This window comes from Leptonychotes weddellii, chromosome 14 (genome assembly GCF_054177405.1).
Source record: "Leptonychotes weddellii isolate Sample4059 chromosome 14, ASM5417740v2, whole genome shotgun sequence".
In the NCBI taxonomy this organism is placed as follows: Eukaryota; Metazoa; Chordata; class Mammalia; order Carnivora; family Phocidae; genus Leptonychotes; species Leptonychotes weddellii.
The window spans coordinates 3,866,263-3,887,547 of record NC_138382.1 but is presented as its reverse complement, the minus strand read 5'-3'; the positions used below and the strand labels follow the sequence as shown (position 1 = coordinate 3,887,547).

The 21,285-nt window shown below is 40.3% G+C and overlaps 1 protein-coding gene, 1 long non-coding RNA gene and 1 other non-coding gene across 5 annotated transcripts in view; 2 read left to right on the top strand and 1 right to left on the bottom strand.

The window, feature by feature from the left end:
- SPTLC1 (serine palmitoyltransferase long chain base subunit 1) overlaps positions 1 to 9,926 on the top strand; it is a 55,672-nt gene extending 45,746 nt beyond the window's left edge. Inside the window, exons 12-15 of one of the 2 annotated variants that reach the window (XM_081802756.1) lie at positions 658 to 712; positions 3,911 to 4,028; positions 6,879 to 6,952; positions 8,551 to 9,926. In XM_081802756.1, the coding sequence (XP_081658882.1) occupies positions 658 to 712; positions 3,911 to 4,028; positions 6,879 to 6,952; positions 8,551 to 8,683 (380 nt within the window). In that variant the 3' untranslated portion in view covers positions 8,684 to 9,926. Of the gene's footprint in view, positions 1 to 657; positions 713 to 3,910; positions 4,029 to 6,878; positions 6,953 to 8,518 lie in introns of both variants that reach the window. The other variant, XM_081802755.1, reaches the window with a different exon arrangement.
- An 8,076-nt stretch (positions 9,927 to 18,002) lies between these two features.
- On the bottom strand, positions 18,003 to 18,106 carry LOC115944606 (U6 spliceosomal RNA). Its single transcript, XR_004079126.1, has one exon. It is a non-coding gene; the product is annotated as a U6 spliceosomal RNA (small nuclear RNA).
- A 2,032-nt stretch (positions 18,107 to 20,138) lies between these two features.
- The window catches only part of LOC145716964 (uncharacterized), a 26,596-nt gene continuing 25,449 nt past the window's right edge, over positions 20,139 to 21,285 (top strand). For both annotated transcript variants that reach the window (XR_014139908.1, XR_014139907.1), the window contains exons 1-2: positions 20,139 to 20,158; positions 20,356 to 20,421. This is a non-coding gene — a long non-coding RNA (uncharacterized LOC145716964). The remainder of the gene's footprint in view (positions 20,159 to 20,355; positions 20,422 to 21,285) is intronic.

Here is a 21,285-nt window from a genome sequence, read left to right as displayed (position 1 = left end):
CTTAATGGGCCAATTTGACTAAATTTCAAATGTGCCTTTTGGCTGTTATAGTACTCCTCACAAAGCCTAAAACAGAAATGAAAAGCAAGCCTTACTTGGTATTTCTAAATTTAGAATTTTTAAAATTTCTAAATTCTTAACGGTTTTAATTCAGAGAATCAGGAAATGTGAATGTTTCTGGGTGCACATTCATATGCTTGCTTGTGAGAAGGCCTGGCACTCCTGCCTCTTGCTTAGATGTTTTAGTTTTTTTAATTTTCCATGAATAAAGTGAAAATATCCAGGGAAAGGTAGTAAACATACTACAGTGTCTATCTTTTACCAAATTGTTAAGGGTCCAGAAATAAGTAATATATTTATACCCTTTTATTAGCCAGATTATTTGTAGAACCTGATGAGAACAAGAGCCATTGTTTTGTTGTGGAAAACCTCATCCCAGATTCTGCTGAAGGTGGGTGAGGAGCTGCCAGGACATGTGTGCGGAAGACCAGGGCTTGGGCCTTTGGAAGTGTTCCTGTCTGTGTGCTAGTAGTCTGTAGGAATATTTACAACATTTTAAATTGATGAACTTGAACTTTAAAAATCTTTAAAAATATTTTTAGATTAGTAATAGCAGATCTTCCAGATATACCATCAAGTGCATTTCTTTTCATACAGGTATTTTTTTAGTGTTGAAGGAAAAGTGCGAACGAATTCATAAAGCTTTACAAGGGTAAGTTTTATATATTTTCAACCAACTTAAAGTTTATCTGTACCACATTTAAACAACTAGTGAAAAATTTTGAATGTCACCTCTTTGGTTTTGAGTATATTTAATAGGCTTGGATCAGTTTGACTAAATTGCAACTAAGAAAGGAGAAACTCCATTCAGTCAGATTTGTCTGTGGGCTTGAAGCCAGAACATCCATTTTGTGGTTGAAGAATCATGACTGTTTCTCTAAAAAGAATACAAGCTCACTAAAAATATAGCAGTACATACAGTACAAAGATGAAAATAACCACCAAACATGCTACCACCAGAAATAACTTTGGGTAAACATGGGAGAATCTCTCCACATCTGTACAGATAAAATGATACCATTATATGTTATGGAATTAGGTGACAGTGGGTTCATACTGGCCATACTCTTTAGAAAATTACTAAGTTTTATTTTAAATTAAGAAAAACAGGTGTAATTGAAATGAACCTTTCGAGTTTTTACTTGTGTTTGTCTTAACTACACAAGAATAGCTCTATAAGATTCCTCTGGAATGGAGAAAAAATTCAGGTTGGTGACAGCTTCAGGCAGATTCCTGGTCTTACAGAAAATGATCTCACGTTGCCCGAGGTATTTCCTTTTGCCTTACTTAAGGTGGAAATATGTCTTTTCAATCATGAAAGTCCTACCTATTGACAGATGTGGAAACTCGAAGCTTCTGTAAAGGACAAGGACAGTGAATAAATGAGCAGATCACAGCTGTTCCAGATAAGTAGGGGCAGAAATAATTAAAGTTCTGGGTGTGTCTACATGATAGTAACAAAAGTTCTTCTTGCATGATTTATGGTTAGGAGACATTATTTGTGTTGGTCCCAGTTACTTTGGTTTATAAAATATTAATATGCCAGCACAGTACAGCATGTTGGAGTCACTGTAAATTTAGGAACACCAACCTCAGGTGCCCCTCATTCTGTCTAGTGGTATTATGGTGTTCATCTTGTAAGCCCAGCCCTCCACCTTACCCACTCTTTCCCACCTTTTTCCCCTCCTGGGTCCCCAGCCCCCTGTCTGCACTCCACCCACTGTTAGCAAACAGCCTGGCTTCATTGCTGTCACTAGGACTCCCACATCCTCCCTCACAAATCTGTACACACACAGGCGTCTGAACCAGTCTTCCCTCAGGTTACAGCTGAATATATGCCTCCTGCCATCATAGCTCTTCCCCCTCAAGGGCCCAGCGCCTTTGGCTGTCTCCTCTCTTTTGTCACCCTCTCGGGAGTCATTTGATTAGCATTGAGTACACTCCACCCTCTTGTCTCAACTGCTTCTTTCCCTCGAAGACCCCACCTTCTCCTCCAGCTGCTAGCCAGTTGCCACTTCTCCTAGTAGCTAGTCTTCTCTGGAGTTTGCACTTTGTCCTCATGATCTGATATCCAGCAGTCCTTCCAAACTCCTTCTAGTGGTTTGTTTCATTCTGTTTATGATGATGTATATAAAAGTCCTATTATCTGAATAATGGTTCTTTCTTCCTTCCAGATTCTTAAACATCTTAATAATTTTTCCTCTCTTATTGCATTGGTGTAGGTCACTAACATGCTATTGACATCTTTTGTCTCAGTGGTGGTATATCTGTCATTCACAGTATAAAAACATTTCTTCATTAAGTATGAAATAGCATACTGTAAGTTTTCTGTAGGTGGTATTTATCAAATTATTCCTAGATTTGGAGGCGTTTTAAAAATCATAGATTAGTCTTATGCTGAATTACATTGTTATAATTTTTCTGGTGTTAACTTATTATATTCTGGAGTAAAACCCTATTTGATTGCATTATTTTTTCCTGTGCTGTTCTGCAGCCTGGTTTATTGAGAGGTCCTAGTAGGATACATTACATTTAAGGAAAGGAGACAAATTATAGTGCTCACTGGTGGTTTGAAAGGCAGGTGCAATTGGCTTCTGGCACCTCACATGATGCTTGACACACAGTAGTCATTCAGTAAAGCTTGGTGAGTCCTAAATGTGCTTAAGGAATCAAATGTGCTACAAAGTGCTTTATGTGCTAATTTCATTCTAAGGGAAAAGCAAATCTTTCCAAGTGAAGCTAGCTAAACAGAGGCAGTCTGAAATGTTTAGCTCAGGGGTGCCTGGGTGGCTCAGTTGGTTAAGCGTCTGCCTTCAGCTCAGGTCATGATCCCAGGGTCCTGGGGTTGAGCCCCATGTTGGACTCCCTGCTCAGCGGGGAGTCTGCTTCTCCCTGTGCCCGCCACTCCCCCTGTTCGTGTGTGCGCTCTTTCTCTCTCTCAAATAAATAAAAGCTTTTTTTTTTAATTTTAAAAAATTTAAAAATGTTTAGCTCAATTTCAGATGGTCATGTATCACCATTTATAACCTAGGAGATGAGTCAAAAATCAAACTATTATTAGTATCGGATAAAAATGAACTTTAAGTGAACCTGACCTGCAGTTCTCTTGACATCTGTAATAATCATTTGAAAATACAGGATTTTACCCCTAAAGAAATCTCTCTCCCTCCCTGAGAAGCTGCAGATGTCTGTGCTGTTAAATCCTAAGAAAGATGAAAATAGTCATGATTCAAGTAAAACTTAACAGAAAACATGCAAATAAGAAGGGAACTATACAATCTAAACACACTTATGATGGTCAAAATGCAATGTTTTTAATATCAGAATTCATCCCTATAATTTATGAAAGACAAGATACAGCTAAAGACTGAGATAATAAACAAGGGAACATTATCAATAGTAAGTAGTCATGAAGGAAACAGTAGTAGGAAACTACTACTTCCCTAGAAGAGTGGTTTGGGAGGGAGGCCCCAGGAGGTGGTCCTCAGGCTGGGATCTGGCTTATTGGCCAGCTGCAGAACACAGGGAGAGGGGCAGATGAGGAGGGGAACTGCGGGCAGAGAGGAGGGAGCGGCCTGCAGGTGTGAGCCAGAGGTGTCCGTTAGGACATGGACCTGCCTTGCAGCCACACTCACAGAGCGGCCTTGAAGGCACATCCTAGACTAGCGAGCCCTGCCCAGAGCATGGATTTCAGCTGTGTCTGTCGGGATTGGAGCCACCACATGATGCTTCCCCCGAAAAGCCACAAGCTTCTGTTCCATTCATTAATGCAGACTTTGTACGATTACTTAGATGTGGGATATCTTTGCACCTGGAAGGGACTTAAGCTTGCATGTGTGTTTGCTTTCAGCATCTCTGGGTTAAAAGTGGTGGGGGAGTCCCTTTCTCCAGCATTTCACCTGCAGCTAACAGACAGCACTGGGTCTCGAGAAAAAGACGTTAAACTACTTCAGGAGATTGTAAATCATGTAAGTATGTAGTTCTTCTGCCTTGACCCCACGCAGTGTTTAAATGTCTAAATGATTAGCTTTCCAGAAAACCCATTCGCTTAGTGTCCAAAGCCAGGCTTTCATACATGTAGGTGGGGTGGCGTTATGAGTCACAATCCCACAGAGCACTGGACAGCTGTCTGGACTGAAACCCCAACATAGCTCAGAGACAGGTCAAAATACTCTTGTAACCAGAAAGGAAGAAAGACCACTCCTTTACCAGGCCTGATTTGGAGGTTGACTTAAATATCTTTATCTCCTGAAAGTGATTTTACTAGTAATTGTAACTTAGTTATTAACTGAGAAATGCCTCTCTGGGGAAGACTGCTTGCCCTTCTGTGCTCAGTAGAGCTGGTTTCCTGGAGCCCGGCCCCGCTCCCTTGCCTCCATGCAGCAACCGCTCCTCCTCACAGAGGAACGGAAGGGGCCGTGCAGCCCCTTGAACGAGCGTGCTGGGGTGGCCCTGCCTTCACCTGACTCTTCAGTGCAGCTAGCATGCATTTGAGAATGGAAGCAGGCTTTGTTCTGCCTCCCTGTGCTGCTCGTCCTGATGGTTCCTTCCAGGGGCCTCTGCTCCGAGGCCCTGCCACCGGGCGTCAGGGTGATGGCTGTCCTCTGCCGTGAGCCTTTGCCCTGCTGTGGCCAGGGGGTCAGGCCTCTCTCCCTGGTCACATCACTGCTCTGTGGAGACCAAGGGTGACGCCACCCTCTGCGTCCCAGCTTGCTTTAGCTGTCCTGCGTCCCACAGCGTGAAGGATGGATCGTGGAGAGCTTCGTGCGGTTTGTGGCCTTCTGGAGTCAGTCATGTCATAAAACAAAACCAAACGCAGAATCTGAGATTCCTAAGTAAGGAAATGTGTGTGATTATGAGCAGTCAGGCTGCAGTGACTGTCACCTTCTGAGTGCAGAGGTGCCACAGGTGTCCCCTTGGGTACAGCTCTGCAAGCGTGAGAAAGACAGACTCCCTCTCAGGGGAAGAAACATCCCAGAGGCACCTTTTACCACCTCGGCACTTGTACCGTGAGGTCACGTGAGTCTATGCGGACGTAAACAAAGTCCAGCATCCTTGGGGTTATGTGGCACCAAAACAGTTTATAAGTTAGATGCAAGCTAAATGGACGTGGTAGTAAGAGCTGTCACACTGGCTTCGTGTGACCGCTGAGCTCGTGCGCTAAGCAGATTGCCCAGCGGGGTGCCTGACACCGACGGCTGCAGGGCATCCTCTCGGAGCCGCAAGCCCCGTCACCCCAGCCCCCGCCGGCCCCCCTCGGGATGGCGCTCTGGACCGGCTCCACGCCCGTTCCACGTGAGAGCCCCCTCGGTTCTTTAGAGAGAACAGCAGTGGGGTCTTCCTTCTGCTTGTGCCAGAGACACTGCCGAGGGCAGGCGAGAGAAGCATGGGATACGCGGGCCACACTTGTGCGTCTTGTCCTCAGAACGGAAGAGGAGGCGAGAGTCTGCACAACTCACGGATGCCAGACTCCGTCTGAGGCCCCAGCCCGAGGCCGGGCCTCTCCAAGACCTCCTCATGAGATCCCTCATGAATCAGGGAGCAGGGCCTCGGGGGAGGGACAAAATACAGTCTGGAAACTGCCTTTGTGCACAGAAGAGCAGTGCTGCAGTGTGTTTGCGTCCTCGTCTCGAGCTCTGCTGCACTGCCCGGTCAGTATTGGAGAGAGAGGAGACAGCTGTGGTGCAGACCGTCATGTGAGGTTTGCACAACACAGAGCTCTTGCCAAGTGCTCGTTGAGTTGCTTGACGAGACACTGTTTTTACAAACTGAGCGATGGTTTATAATGTTCCTTAGCTAACCAGGGCTAGGAACAGAGCCAGTCCAGATGTGTTCAGGAGTTAACTCCTCCGAGTATACTGCAGATGGAGCATGAGTGGGAGTCTGCCGTGTTGCCTGCTGGTGGTTTCCGTCGGGCATGCAGCAGCGCACAGCCCGCCTGGCGGCGGACAGCGGGGCCCCTCTTCGGGCAGACACCCTCACTGCCCAGCCCTGGGGGTGCTTGCTCCTTCCTTTATCAGTCCCCTGGCTCTGACTGATGCATTTTTAAATATAATGCACAGACCAGAAAATTCACCCTTTTAAAATAATACAGCTGAGTGGTTTTGAGTACACTCACAAGGCTGTACACCACCTCATTCCAGAACATTTTCATCACCCAAAAAGAAACCCTGATCAACCGTGACTTCAATCTGATTCTCATACTTTCTTTATTTTGATAGAGCATGTTTGAACTTTTAAAAAAATTGACAAGTGGTTAAGGTATGAGAAAGCTATGCAAAAAATGGGTGACACCAGACTTCTGGCCTGGTAGCACCTGCTCGAAGGGAGCCCACGGAAATCAGAGGAATGGCTCATATTTGAAGTGTGACCAGTTTGTCTCTGAAACCATTCACATGGTGTTACTATTAAGTCCAACTTTTGGTTCATTCCTGGGGCTTTGCTGGGACTATTTCCCCATGTCCTTCTTCTGCTTTGTTTAAAATGGAAATTCCTAGCTTCCTGTGGCTATTTAAATTGAGTAAAATTAAAAGTTGAGTCTCTCGGTGGCACTAGCCCTGTCGCACGGTGCTGGACAGCCCCATGGCTCACGGCGGTGCCCTGGGCGGTCCAGAGTGGAGGGCGCCGCTGCAGGGCAGTCATGTCGCTTGGGGCTGCTCAGGACGGGGTCCTGGTATTGCTGTTTTGCCTTCTCACAGTTGTAAGTGGAAAAATGAATGAATGCTGTGGTTAAGGATACCATTTCAGAGTACCTTCCTGTTGTAATGAGCACAGTGTCCGCAGCCCAGCTTGCAAACGTGTCCCTCTTCTTCATACAGTGCATGGACAGAAGCATCGCATTAACCCAGGCACGCTACCTGGAGAAAGAAGAGAAGTGCCTCCCTCCTCCAAGGTTGGTGGACGTTAAACTGTGACGTGACTTGTTTTTCCTACTTTCAGAACTCTATAAAATGTATTCAGTTCTGAAAATGTTTGAAAGACTATCACAGGATAAGGAAGAATGTGTACTATAGTACATCATCTGTTTTCTGTTCTTAAACTGGCCATTTTTTAATTTTTAACTGTAAAGCAACCCCCCAGGACTCACTGTACCCTCCCAGTTAACTCAAAGAAGTGTGTGAGACCCCAGGACTGAGCTGGGACAGCCGAAGTTCTGATCCGCAGAGGTCTACCACGACCCTAAGCTGCACGCGCTGTGCCAGCCACGTCCGCCGTGAGGGCCGTCCTGTGGGAGGGGCACATCCAGACGGTGGTGTTGACCCCACTGCTGGCTGGAGCGCTGTGTGGTACTTCACCTGGCAAACACATATAAACCACCCAGGGAAAAACAAAACAACAGTGGGGAAGATCCAGAGAGGTTCAAGAAGCCGTACATGGGAGAGCACTTGGACTCTTGATTTAAAATTGGTGCTCATTCATCGGCACTTCAAGTATAGTCGAAGGAGGTAGACACCCAGAGCACGAAGGGCTCAGGGTCATAGCACAAGGTCGGTGAGGTCAGAGGAGGAGGGCATGATTCATTCTGACCTGGAAGGGACTCAGGCTTCTAAGAGTAGGTGATGCTCAAGCCAAACCCAAAAGATCAAGTATGTCAGACAGACTTGTTGGTACCACCTTCTAGCAGGGTGTGCGGTGGTATGGAGACCCTCAAGTGCGTCTGGGGGGCCAGAGCACTAGCTTGAGAGGGACAAGTGAGAGGGCCCTGGAGAATGGGGAAAGCCCGGGGGGTCCGGGAAGACTCTGGAGTCCCGAGCACTGTGCAGACACGGAGGGCCAGACTGGGATTCTGGAAGACCATTGGCAGCAGCTTGGAGGTGCCCTAAAGATCCTGCCCTCTCCTGTCTGATTGCACCCAGGCAAAGCCGTGAGCCTGTGTTTCAGAACAGGGGCCACACTTGCTTTGTGCCCTCGGGGCTCCCTGCCCAGCACAGCACAGCTCAGTGCAGGTGTCCAGTGGATGATACAGATGTTTGCAGAGGGAAGTAAGTGGGGGAGAAGAGGCAGAAGTGCCCTGTCAAACTGATAGTTTTGGTCTTCGGTTTCCTGAAAACTTAAAAATGTCTGCCTTGCCTCAAGTATTACAGAACTTCTGCATGACTTACTGAACTGTAAGTGAGCACGGGCACGCAGACACTCCTTGATTTGAGATGTACTGAATTCCAGCTTCGGGCCTGGTGGTGCTCAGAGCAGTAGATGATGTAAAGGGCGGGATTCCCGGCACCCCCGGGCAGAGCCCCACCATAAGCTTCCCTGACTAGATGCACCAGCAGTCGGGCCAGGAGTGGCAGACTTCTGTAACTGGCCAGACCGTGGGCACACTTGACTCCGCTGAGCAGTGAGGAAGTGGCTGTAGACAGTAGGCCCACTAATGAGTGGGGCCATGTGCCAGTAGAACTTGACTGACAGAACAGGTGCCCTAGACTCTCCTTTGACGATTTTCTGTGTCGTTATTTCTCAGCATTAGGGTTGTGGTCACAGTGGAGCAAACAGACGAAGAACTGGAGAGAGCCGCGCGCACAATCAAGGAGGTGGCCCAGGCTGTGCTGCTCTAGGCCGGGTCCTAGGGCCAGGCGGGCAGCCGCCCCGCAGCACACGCACAGGCCTCTGCGTCGCTGCCTTGTGACCTGGGAGAGTCCTGCGGGTACCTGGAGGGGTGGCCCCCGGGCGTGGGCGTGGACGTGGACTTGGCGCCCGGCCACGAGGAGGATGCTGGTTATTTTTAAAAAGAAAACACATCTGAAAGCCCAGGAACTGATTTTTTTAAGAAGAAAACTAATGACAGCATATAACTGGTATTTAAATTGTGCTATTTAGTACTGTTTAAATGTTTTATTATACTAGTATTTTATATTCTTTTTTTGTTGTTTAAAAATGGAGCTCCGGTTTATCTTCTCTCCCTCCGATAGTAAAGAGCGTGCAGGCACTCCTTAACGTTTCCTAGAATAACGTCTCTGCAGCATTAGAGCTTGGAGGAACACCTCACCGTCTAGGACACAAAACCTGTTCTCAAGGGTCTAATTCAACCGCATCTTTTTCAGCCTTCGTCCTGTGCAGCTCTGTGGTGGCTAATATATAAGGAAACACTTTTTGTGCGATTATGATAAACTTTTCATTGTAATATATTTGAATCCTAAAATTTTTATACACACTAAATATTGATGTTACACCATTTCTAATAGCTAATCTTAACATACCTAACCGGAGAATGAGTACTCATTGTATTTCCCAAGTGATCAATAATTTAAATCAAATACTACTTTATTTTAATATAATTGACCTTCACATTTATTATGTGTTGACTTCTGATCTGTTTTAGGAAGAGGGTTACTGTGATGTTCCTAGACTAGAAATCATGTCCTTGATATTTTAGAATATCTTGAATGTATTCCTTTTTTGTGGAGTGGTTTGCCTAAGGATATATAACTACAGTCTTTTTCTAAGCTAAGGAAAATTACTTTTCCTTTTAGCTGTGGATTTCAAATATCTAAAAATGTGAACGCACTAAAAATAAAGTTTTTAAGCTGTACTTTAGCTATCTTTTTTTTCTTTAGCAAACCAGGTTCCGTGCTGTAAATGTTTGTGCTGGGTGCCACAAGGTAGTGTGTAAACATTACACCATTGTTTCCTGTCTTAGTAAAGGTAAAGGAATAAAATTGTTTAAAAAATGTATAAGAATGCCATTTTTATAGTCTATGTTCCTATTAACAAATGGTCTTCAACGTCTTTTTAAATAACATATTTTTTTAATGTTCAGTTTCTATTTTGCTTGAGGCACTTCATACATCCGTGCCTTGTGACTGCTGCTGCAAGGTACTCTCTTTGGGGGTGAATCTTTTTTTATTGAAATAAACCTACATTCCTGATAATCAGTCTATTTGCATGTGTAATATATTCAACAGAACAGTCTCTTGATTTTAACTTTTCTGCATTTGTAGGGTGGTATTCTTGGTGTCTGTGTTTAGAAAATACTAGTTAAATGTCTTAGTGCCTTTTGTCAGTGTATAGTGTCTGGAATTCTCTGGGTTCCTACTGGTGGAGCCTGGGCCACTAAGCACAGAAGCCTGAGCTGCTGTTGTCATTAGCAAATCATGATAGCAACTTTTCAGCTCTTTTCATAATATTTTCTGTGTCAACATTTCAACATCTAGATGTTCATTGCTATGTTTTAAAAACGACAGAAGCTCCTGGAAAGATGGTGGAAACAACACACAGCATTTAACTTTAGCCCTTGGGAACATCAGCATTTTCAACAAAAAAACAAAACTAAAGTCTTTCTATTAAAACTACACAGTGACCAACATCCAGTTATATACACCACAAAAAAAATATATGCTAGGAATAACAAAATTGTATAAAACTGAGGCGGAATGCTGAGCGAAAACTCCTCTCAAATCTGAAGCAGGGCACACATTTCTCTGAGAACCAGTGAGAAGGTTCTGGAGGGCTCTGTCCGTGACCTGGCTGGGGCAGGCCGCGCGGAAGCCATTTGGGGACCATTTTCACTCGGCACGGGTGCCCATGGGTGGGAAAAGCCAAGTGACTGCTCCCCTCCCTATCTACAGCTAGGTGCCAACTGAGGAAATGTGGGGCTCTGGACAGGTTGGGACACAAAAGAGAGCAGTATTTCAAAGCTAGAACTCCACAAACGGGACCATATGCATTTGTTTTCTATATCACTGAATGTAATATGCCAGTTGTAGGATGCATTTCAATAACAAATGTAATGTCTGTGGAAAAGGTGCATCTTTAAATCTATGAAAGAAGACTGTAATCATTGGATGTGCAGGCCTGATGCCCTCTTTCCTTGTGTACGTAAAACCTTAGTTTTAGAAGGTCCCAGAAGACAGAATGTGTGAGGACGATTATGGCCACCTACATTTCAGTTATCTCCATCTTCCCAAAACACTGTCTTTATGAGAATATCAAATAAAATCATTCATAACACACACCTACAGTATGGATTATGCTGCAGAGAATACCTAAACTTCATTTTCCTACCTAGTGCCTCGTAAAGAGGAAAATGGGGTAGAAGGTTTAAAAATAAAAAGTCATCTCTGAAAAGCAACATACAAAGGAAAACAAGTGGAGCAACATTGTCAAGATTCAAGGGAAAAAGAAATATGAACCAAGTATCCAGAAAAGCAGTCTTTCAAAAGTAAGAAGTTGGTAGAAAATTTAAAGTTAGAGCTCAATGTTGTGTTCATAAGCCCTTCCTGAGGAATCTGCTAGGGGACAGCTCCTTCTGATCAAGAAATAACTGGGGAAATTAGAATTAAAACAGTAAACTGAAAAATAACAGAAGAAAGCAATAAAAGGAAGAATAGAGGTACAAAAATCCATATGAAACCGCAAAACCCCAACCATATAGATAATTGCATTAGAACATAAATGGACAAAGCAATTCATTCAAAAGGCTGAGGTTGGCAGATTATGTTAAAAAAAATAAATTATGCTGAGATACACTTCACAGAGACACAAATAAGTAGAAATTAAGGAGATGAAAAATTTGCCGTGTAATCAAGAACCATATGAGAGCTGGAGTGACTGGTATCAGTATTAGAAAAATAATGGACTTTTAAGACAAGAAGTATTACTACAAATAGAGACATTACAGAATGATAAAAGTGTCAATGCATAGTGAAAATATAACATATATTTATGTTATAACATATAAGTGTATATGCTCCTAAAAATAGAGTCCTAAAATACATAAAGCAAAACTGGCATAATTGAAAGAATAGATAATTTAACAGTAATAGTTGGAAATTTGAAAAAGCCCACCCTAAATAACTGATAGAACAAACAGCAAGAAAGTTAGTATATAAAGAAGGCCTGAACAACACTATCAACCAACATGAGCAAACCTACCTACATTTGTAGAACATTCTACTCAGAAACTCCGGAACACATGGTCTTTTCAACTGTCCATGAAAGCCTTCAGGATAAACACATGCTGGGCTGTAAAACAAGTCTCAATAAATTTAAAAAGATTGAAATCACAAAAAAGTATATGTTCTCTGTCCACAACACAATTAGGTCAGAGATTCTCAGAAGAAAACTGGAAAAACCCCAAGTATCTAAATAACTCATGGATCAAAGAATCACAAGGGAAGCTTCTTAATTCTGAACTGATTAAATATAACAAAATTTATGTGACACAGCTAAAGCAGTGGGGAGAAGGAAATTTGTAGCTTTAAATGCCTGTATCAGAAAAGAAAAGGTTTCCGGTCAATAACCTAAGCTTCCACCCTAAGAAACTGGAAAAAGAAGAGCAGACGAGGCCTGAAGAAAAGAAATAAAGAATAGAGAGGAAATCAATAAAATAGAAATAGAAAGATAGAGGAAATTAATGAAACTTGACAAACCCTTGCTGGACTGACCAAGAAAGTAACAGAGAAGACACAAGTTACCAAAAGACCTAGAGGGTCAACATCACTACCATTTCCACAGAAATTAAGAAGAGTATAAGAGTATTATAAGTTTATGCCAATGAATTAGACTACGTGAATGAATTCCAAGGAAGACGCAGATTAATAAATTCTATGAGAAATAAAAATCTGAATAAAAGTATAACAAATGCATTGAATGAGAAATTTCAAATCTCACAAAAATGTCCAGGTCTAGATGGCTTTACTAGTAAATTCTATCAAACATTTAAAAATACCAATCACTCACAAATTTCTTTCAGAAAAAAGGAGGAGATGTGATACCAAGCCAAACAAATTACAAGAAAAGAAAACTACATATACTTTCCTCCTGAACATGGACACAAACAGTCCTAAATTCTAGTCACAATTTTACTGGAGAATCTAGCCTGTGCAATGGCAGGGGAGGAATTAGACTGGAAAAAAGGAAGTAAATTTATTTGCAGATGACAATATATATAGAAAATCTTAAGGCATCTATATAAAGAACTATAGTAATAAATGTGTTTAGCAAGATCAGAAGATAAATATGTAGCCAGCATTGAGAACAACTCCTATCCTTTGGGACATGTTAACCTGGGATGAAATCAGAAAGAGTGTGACCACAGTAGGAGAACCAGGATATCAGGGATCTGGATCCAACTGTATGACAAGTTGAGTAACCTTAAACAATTCATGTAATCTCTTTGGAATCCACCTCCCTTTTCTAGAATATGAAAGCACTGTACTAGATAAATGAAGAGGTCTGTTCCTTGTTCCATCATTCTATTAATGAAATATAAAAAGAAAACAATTCAGCATTGATATGTTAATTGGAAATGTTTTCTATAACCGTATTTTCAGTGGAATAATATAGATTATGCACTCTTCGATGTAGCTAACTTGTATTTGGCTGGCTTAATTTGTCAAGGATTCCTACACATGGCTAATTCTGGAAGATCCTCTTAAGCCACTGTTGGAAGAAGGGATTCCATCTTTTTGTTATCATGAATCAATGGGACACATGAATAAAGATGCCTTACTGTGCTTAAAAAAAAAAAAAAAGATCAGAAGATACCAGACCAATATATAAAAATGAGTTGTATTTCTGTATATTAGCAACAAACAATCTGAAATGAAATTAAGGAAACAATTCTGTGAATAATAGCCTCAAAATAAATTTAACAAAAGGTAAAGACTTGTACACTGAAAAATACAAAAATTACAAAATATTGCTATGAGAAATTGACAAAGATTTAAGTAAATGGAAAGATATTCCGTGTTCATAGATTGGAAGATTTCCCACATTAGAGATTCAGTGCAGTCCTTATCAAAATTTCAGCAGACTTTTATGCAGAAATCAAGCTGATCCTGAAATTTATATGAAAATAGAGACCTATAGTAGCCAAAACAATTTTTAAAAAGAATAAAGTTGAAGGATTTACACTACCTGATTTTAAAATTTACTATAATACTGCAGTTAGCAAGACAGTATGTACTGATACTAGGATATATCAATGGAACAGAGTTGAGACTTCAGGAATAAACCCTTACATTTATGGTCAGTTGATTTTCAGCAGTGCCGAAGTCCCGATTCCAAGGGAAAAGGATAGTCTTCTCAACAGATGTTGCTGAGAGAATTGGGTATTTTAGTAGGTCAAATAATGGCCACCCAAAGAATTAAGTCCTAATCCCTGGAACTTGTAAATGTTATCTTATCTGGAAAAAGGGGTCTGTGCACCTGTGAAGAAGTTACAGATTTTGAGATGAGATTGCTGTGAATTACAATGGTGGGCCCAAAACGCCACCACACATGTCCTTCTAAGATAGAGGCAAAAAGAGCCTTAGACAGAGGAGATCACCCCAGAGGAGAAGGCCATATGAAGACAGGCTGCAGTGAGTAGCCACAAAGAGAGGAACACCAACAACCACCAGAAGCCGGAAGGGGCCAGGAACAGATTCCCCCCATAGCCATCAGACCGAGTGTTGCATTTATGATGCCTTGATTTAAATTCGACCCTTATGGGGTGCCTGGGTGGCTCAGTCGGTTGAGCATCTGCCTTCGGCTCAGGTCATGATCCCAGGGTCCTGGGATCAAGTCCCGCATCGGGCTCCCTGCTCTGCAGGAGGCCTTCTTCTTCCTCTCCCTCTACCACCGCCCCCCCCAGCTCGTGTTCACTCTCTCTCTCACTGCTCTTTCTCTCTCTCTCTCAAATAAATACATAAAATCTTTAAGAATAAATAAAGTAGACCTTTATCTCACACTATATACAAAATCAACACATAATGGACCCAAAGCCTAAATATCAGGTTACACTATAAAGTGTAAAGCATAGGAGAAAATCTTTTAAATCATTGGTTAGGCAAAGATTTCTTATGTAGAACACCAAAAGCATGGGCCAAAGAAAAACACTGATAAGCTTCATTAAAATTTTTTAAATTTGCAGGGGTTCCTGGGTGGCTCAGTTGGTTAAGTGTCCAACTCTTGATCTCAGGGTTGTGAGCTTGAGCCCCGCACTAGCATGAAGCCTACTGAAAAAACAAACAAAAACAAACGTAATTGGGGTGCCTGGGTGGCTCAGTTGGTTAAGCATCTGGCTCTTGATTTCATCTCAGGTTGTGATCTAAGGGTTGTGAGATCGAACCCCGTGCTGGGCCTGGAGCCTACTTAAAATTCTCTTTATCTCTCCCTCTCCCTCTGCACCCCACCCAGGTCTCTCTCTATATCAAAAAAAAAAGTTTTAAAATGTTTTAAATTTGCTCTCAAAAGGACAGAATGAAGGAAATGAAGACAAGCCACAGACTGTGAGAAACTATTTGCAAAACATATAATCAAGGATGTGTATCCATGTATATGAAGAAATAAGAAATCAAAAATCCTCATTTTAAAATGGTGGAAAACATTTCACCAAGAGCCAGTTAGTGTCTAAAAATCTCATGAAAACCTATTCGACATCATTAATCATTAGAAAAATGCAAATTGAAACTACCAAGATACCACTTCACACCCACTAGAATGAGTATAATAAAAAAGATCATACCAGCCATTGGCAAGATAGAGAAAAAATGAAAACCTCATACACTGCTGGTGAAAAGGTAAAATGGTGCAACTACTTTGGAAAAACAGTTAGGCAGTATTTTAAGAAGTTAGCATAACTTTCCCAAATGAGCCAGCAGTGTCACTCACAAGAGAAATGAAAACACAAGCTCAAGCAAACACTTGTACATGAACGTTCACAGCAGTGTTATTCATAATAGACCCAAACGAATCCATCCAAATGCCAATTGAACCAACAAACAAAAAGTGGTATATCCATACAGTGGAATACAATTCAGCAATTAAAAATTAGAAATAAACTTCTAACACGTGTTACAATATAGATGAATCCCAAAAACAGGCATTGTGCTAAGTGAAGAAAACACCAAATCATAGCTTCTTATGCAAAGTCACATTTTCATTGTGCTACTTCTGTTTGTTGATTATATATAATCCTGAGAAGAAGAAGATGTTGCCATCATTTTGGGAATATTTTTAAATTTTCATTCTTATGCAACGTTTTCAGTCTGGGTGACTCTTGAGTGAGATATTTAACTTTCTGAAAGATGTGGATAAGGCTATTTGCTGTTAGTTCCTTTTCTTTTAAAATTTAAAGATGTCGGGACACCTAGGTGGCTCAGTCGGTTAAGCATCCAACTCTTGATCTCAGCTCAGGCCTGATCTCAGGGTCTTGAGTTCGAGCTCTGCATTGGGCTCCATGCTGGCTGTGGAGCCTACTTAAAAAAAAAAAAAAAAATTAAATTTAAAAATGTCAGCAAAGTAAAACATGCTTAAAAACATGGTTAAAAAAATCAAATTGTATCGAAGGATTTCCACCCCAACAGTTCCCACACTCAGCCGCGCTATCAGGAGGCAACCCCTTAAAACATTTCCCCTTTGTTCCTTCTGGAGAATAAAACATTTGTGTAAATAATTTTATGCCCCCATTTCCTCATTTATCAACCTGAAGTCATAATTAGGATCTCCTATTTTGAAAATGTTTTGTACATATCCTTTCCCCATTTTTCTATTTGAATTACCCCCTTCCCTGGTGTATTTTTCTATTAGCTCCCGGTTTACGCTAGGCAATAACTCTGTGTAGTTTCTTTTCTTTTTTTTTTTTTTTAGGTTTTTATTTATTTGAGAGAGAGAATGAGAGAGAGAGAGCACATGAGAGGGGGGAAGGTCAGAGGGAGAAGGAGACTCCCCGCTGAGCAGGGAGCCTGACGCGGGACTCGATCCTGGGACTCCAGGAGCATGATCTGAGCCAAAGGCAGTCGCTTAACCAACTGAGCCACCCAGGGACCCAACCCTGTATAGTTTCATGAAGCTGTGTTGTTAAAGACCTGCCATCTGTGTCTTAACTCTCTCATTGAGCAGAAGCCTGAATTGTGATGTAATGAGAGCCATTGATTTTTTTTCCTTACAGTTTATGCTTTTGTTTGAGGACTTTTTAGCATTCTTTGCTCTCTATTGATTTCCGGACTCTATCTTTCACATTCAGGACTTTATCTATGCCTCTAGGTCTGGGATTAGGTAGGGGCCCAATTTTATTTTTCTTCTATATTCTGTATTCCCAAGTCATTCTCTAAACAGTCTGTTGTTTCCCCATTAATTTATTTTTATACCTTATCTTATGCTGAGTCTCATACAAACATGTGGGTCACCTTCAAGTCGTCATTTTCCCTTGGTCTATTCATCTGTTCTTGTGTCAATTTCAGTATGTCTTTATTAAAATATGGCCCTTGGGTGCCTGGGTGGCTCAGTCGGTTAAGTGTCTGCTTTCAGCTCAGGTCATGATCTCAGGGTCCTGGGATCAAGTCCCACTCTGGGCTCCTTGCTCAGCAGGGAGTCTGCTTGTCCCTCTGCACCCCCCCCCCCACTCTCTCACTCTCTTTCTCAAATAAATAAAATCTTTAAAAAATAAAAAAATAAATTAAAATAAAATATGGCCCTTTAGCATGTCTCAGTATCTGGCAGAACACACCCACCCTTTGTTTTCTGTAAAATTTACTTAGATATTCATAGATTTTTATGTCTTTATATGTATTTTTAAATAATTTTGTTGAGTTCCTTTGAAAAATACCAGCTGGAATTTTGACTGATACTGCATTTCATTCATAGATTAAATTATGAAGAATCAACATCTTATAATATGAAATGTGCCTATCTAAGAGCATGGGATGTCTTTGTATTTATTCAGATCTTCAATCTCCTTTATTAGAGTTTTTGTTTCCCCATAGAAGGATTTTGGATTCTTGGATAATTTCTAGATATTTTATACTTTTAGTCATCATAATTTGTATCTTTTATTATATTTAGTACACTTACTGCTGGCATAGAGAAAGACCATCAGTTTTTTTTCCTTTTTCTCCCCCCCAAGTTTTTATTTAAATTCCAGTTAGTTAACATACACTGTAATACTAGTTTCAGGTGTAGAATTTAGTGGTTCAACACTTAACATACAACACACTGTGCTCATCGCAAGCACCCTCCTTAATAAAAACATGGAACAATTCACTAATTTGAGTGTCATCCATGTAAGGGGGCCATGCTAACCTCTGTATTGTTCTAATTTTAGTATATGTGCTGCCGAAGCAAGCACAAGACCATTAATTTCGTAAATTGATCTGGAAAACTTGCTGAACTTCTGTACGTGTTCTAATACAGTTGACCTTTAAACAACATGGGTTTGAACTGTGCTGGCCCTCTTATATGTAGATTTTTTCCAGTAAATACAGCACACTACTATAAATGTATTTTTTTTTATGATTTTCTTAATAACATTTTCTTTTCTCTAGCTTACTTTATCATCAAAATACAGTACATAATATACATAATATACAAAATGTGTGTTAATCGACTGTGTTATCAGTAAGGCTTCTGGTCAACGGTAGGCTATTAGTAGTTAAGTTTTGGGGGAGTCAAAAGTTACATGGGGGGCGCCTGGGTGGCTCAGTTGGTTAAGCGACTGCCTTTGGCTCAGGTCATGATCCTGGAGTCCCGGGATCGAGTCCCACATCGGGCTCCCTGCTCAGCAGGGAGTCTGCTTCTCCCTCTCCCGCTCCCCCCTCTTGTGCTCTTTCTCTCTCTCACTCTCTCAAATAAATAAATAAAATCTTTAAAAAAAAAAAAAAAGTTACATGGGGATTTTCTGCAGCATAGGTGTCAGTGTCCCTAACCCTCATGTTCAAGGGTCAACTGCAGTTGGGTGGTTCTTTTGGTTTTTTTCTAGGTAGATGTTCATTACACTTGTTATTTCCTTTTCTTTTGTTACAGCATTGCCCAGGATCCCCAGAATAATGTTAAATGGCGGCAGCAGCACTGGGCATCCTTACCAGATAATGAATCGTAAAGAAAATCCATCTAAAATCTCTCTGTTATATTTCTCAACTTAAGTTGCTGCGGGATTGTTGCACATGAATGAAGTTTGGATCCTCTGGGAAGCAGACATCAAGACAGAAATAGACATGCAAGTGGTTTGGCCTGCTGATATGATGGATTACACTGGTTGATTTTTGAATGTTGAACTAGCCTCGCATCCCTGGGACAAACCCCACGTGCTCATGACGTACATTTGTTCTAATACGTCACTGGATTCATTTTGCTACTGTTTTGTTGAGGATTTATGCATCTAAATTCATGAGAGATGTTGATGTATAGCTTTATTTGTATGTCCTCTTTGTTATACGTTGATCAAGGTAATAGTGACCTCATAAAATGAGTTGGGAAGTGTTCCCTCCTCTTCTCTTCACTGGCAGACATTTTGTGAAATTGGTGTTAATTCTTTAAATGCTGGAGAAATTCTGTATTTGAAAACATCTGGAACCTGGAAGTTCCTTTTTTCAGGAACTTTTAAATTACAGATCCTATTTTTTAGAGGTTATAGGACTATTCATGTATCTGTTTTATCTTGCTGGGTTTTGGTAGTTTGTGGTTTTCAAGGAATTAGCCCATTTCTTCTAAGTTGTCAAATTTCTGACATGTGTGACAAATTTATGATTTATAATGTCTGCAGGATCCTTTGTGGTGCCCTTCTTTCATTTTGACACTGGTCATTTGTCTCTTCTCTCTTTTTATCCTTGTCAGTTGAGCTAAGGGTTTGTCAATTTTATTGATTTTTTTGACAAATTTTTGTTTCACTAATCCTCTCATTTTCATGTTTTTATTTTCAGCGATTTCTGCCCTTTTTTTGAATTTCATTCTTTCTGCTTGCTTTTTTTGTTGCTGTATTTTTCCTTTCTCTTCTTTTTCCAGCCTCTTGAGGTTGGAATTTAGATTATTGATTGATATATTTTCTCTTTTCTAATGTAAACACCGTATTAGCTGAACCCCACAAAATTTGATATGTTGTATTTTCAATTTCATTTCAATTTTCATTCACCTTCATTCATTTTTATTTTTAAGTTGCCTTTGAGACTTCTGCTTTGTCCCAGGGATTATTTAGAAGTGTGTTGTTGAATTTCCAAGAACTTGGAGATTGTTCTATTGTCTTTCACTTACTGATTTTTTTAAAAATTTTTATTATATTCAATTAGCCAACTTACTGATTTCTAATTTGATTGCATTGTGGTTAGAAAGCATACTCTGTATAATTACAATTCTTTTAGGTTGGTTAAGGTTTGTTGTATGACCGAGGATCTGGCCTTTCTTCCCGGTGAGTGTCCCGTGCGACTTGCATAGGATGTGTATCCTGCTGTTGTTGGGTAGAGTATTCAGTAATGTCAGGCAAATCCAGTGGGCCATGGTGTTTGTTCCTCTGGAGCCTTGTTGGTTAGCAAACGTTGTAAGCTGGGTTTTGAAATCCCCAGCTACAACTGTGAATTTATCTGTTTCTCTTTTCTTCTCCACCAGTTTTTGCTTCGTGTGTTTTGAAACCTTGCGGTGTGCTACACACAAACTTAGGATCGCTGGATCTTGGTGGGTTGACCGAGTCTTTATCATTCTGTGATGCCCTTTTTTGTTATTATCATCACTCTTGCTTTTTTTCTAATTCATATTTGCATGATACAGCCTTCCCATCCTTATCTTTCCTACGTATCTGTAATAGAGTGTTGTTTTGTAGTCATTTTTCTCATTGACTGTAAGTGATTGAGTCTTGTGTTACCCACTCTGTCTCTACCTTTTTTCACTCTTAATTTTTTCCAACTTTACTGAATAATAACTGATCTCTGTGTTTTAATTGGTGTATTTATACTACTAATATTTAAAATAGTCATTCATATGTTAGAGCTTAAGTCTGCCATTTTAGTATTTTGTTTTATATTTGTCCCCTTTTTTCATTCCTCTGTTTTTTTTTTCTTTGTTTATTTGGTTGTTTTTGGGCGGTTTTTTGCTTGCTTTCTTGTGAGTTACTTGAACATTATTCTTCTTTATTTACAGTATTTTTTATTTATATAATTTTATTTATATAATTATATAATTTTATTTATATAATTATATAATTTTATAACATTAGATTCTTCTTTATAGTATTTTTTATTTATATAATTTTATTTATATAATTTTATTTATGTAATTTTATTTATATAATTTTATTTATATAATTATTTATATAATTTTATAACATTAGATTCTTCTTTATTTATAGTATTTTTTATTTATATAATTTTATTTATATAATTTTATTTATATAATTTTATTCATATAATTATTTATATAATTTTATAACATTAGATTCATCTTTATTTATAGTATTTTTTATTTATATAATTTTATTTATCTAATTTTATTTATCTAATTTTATTTACATAATTATTTATATAATTTTATAACATTAGATTC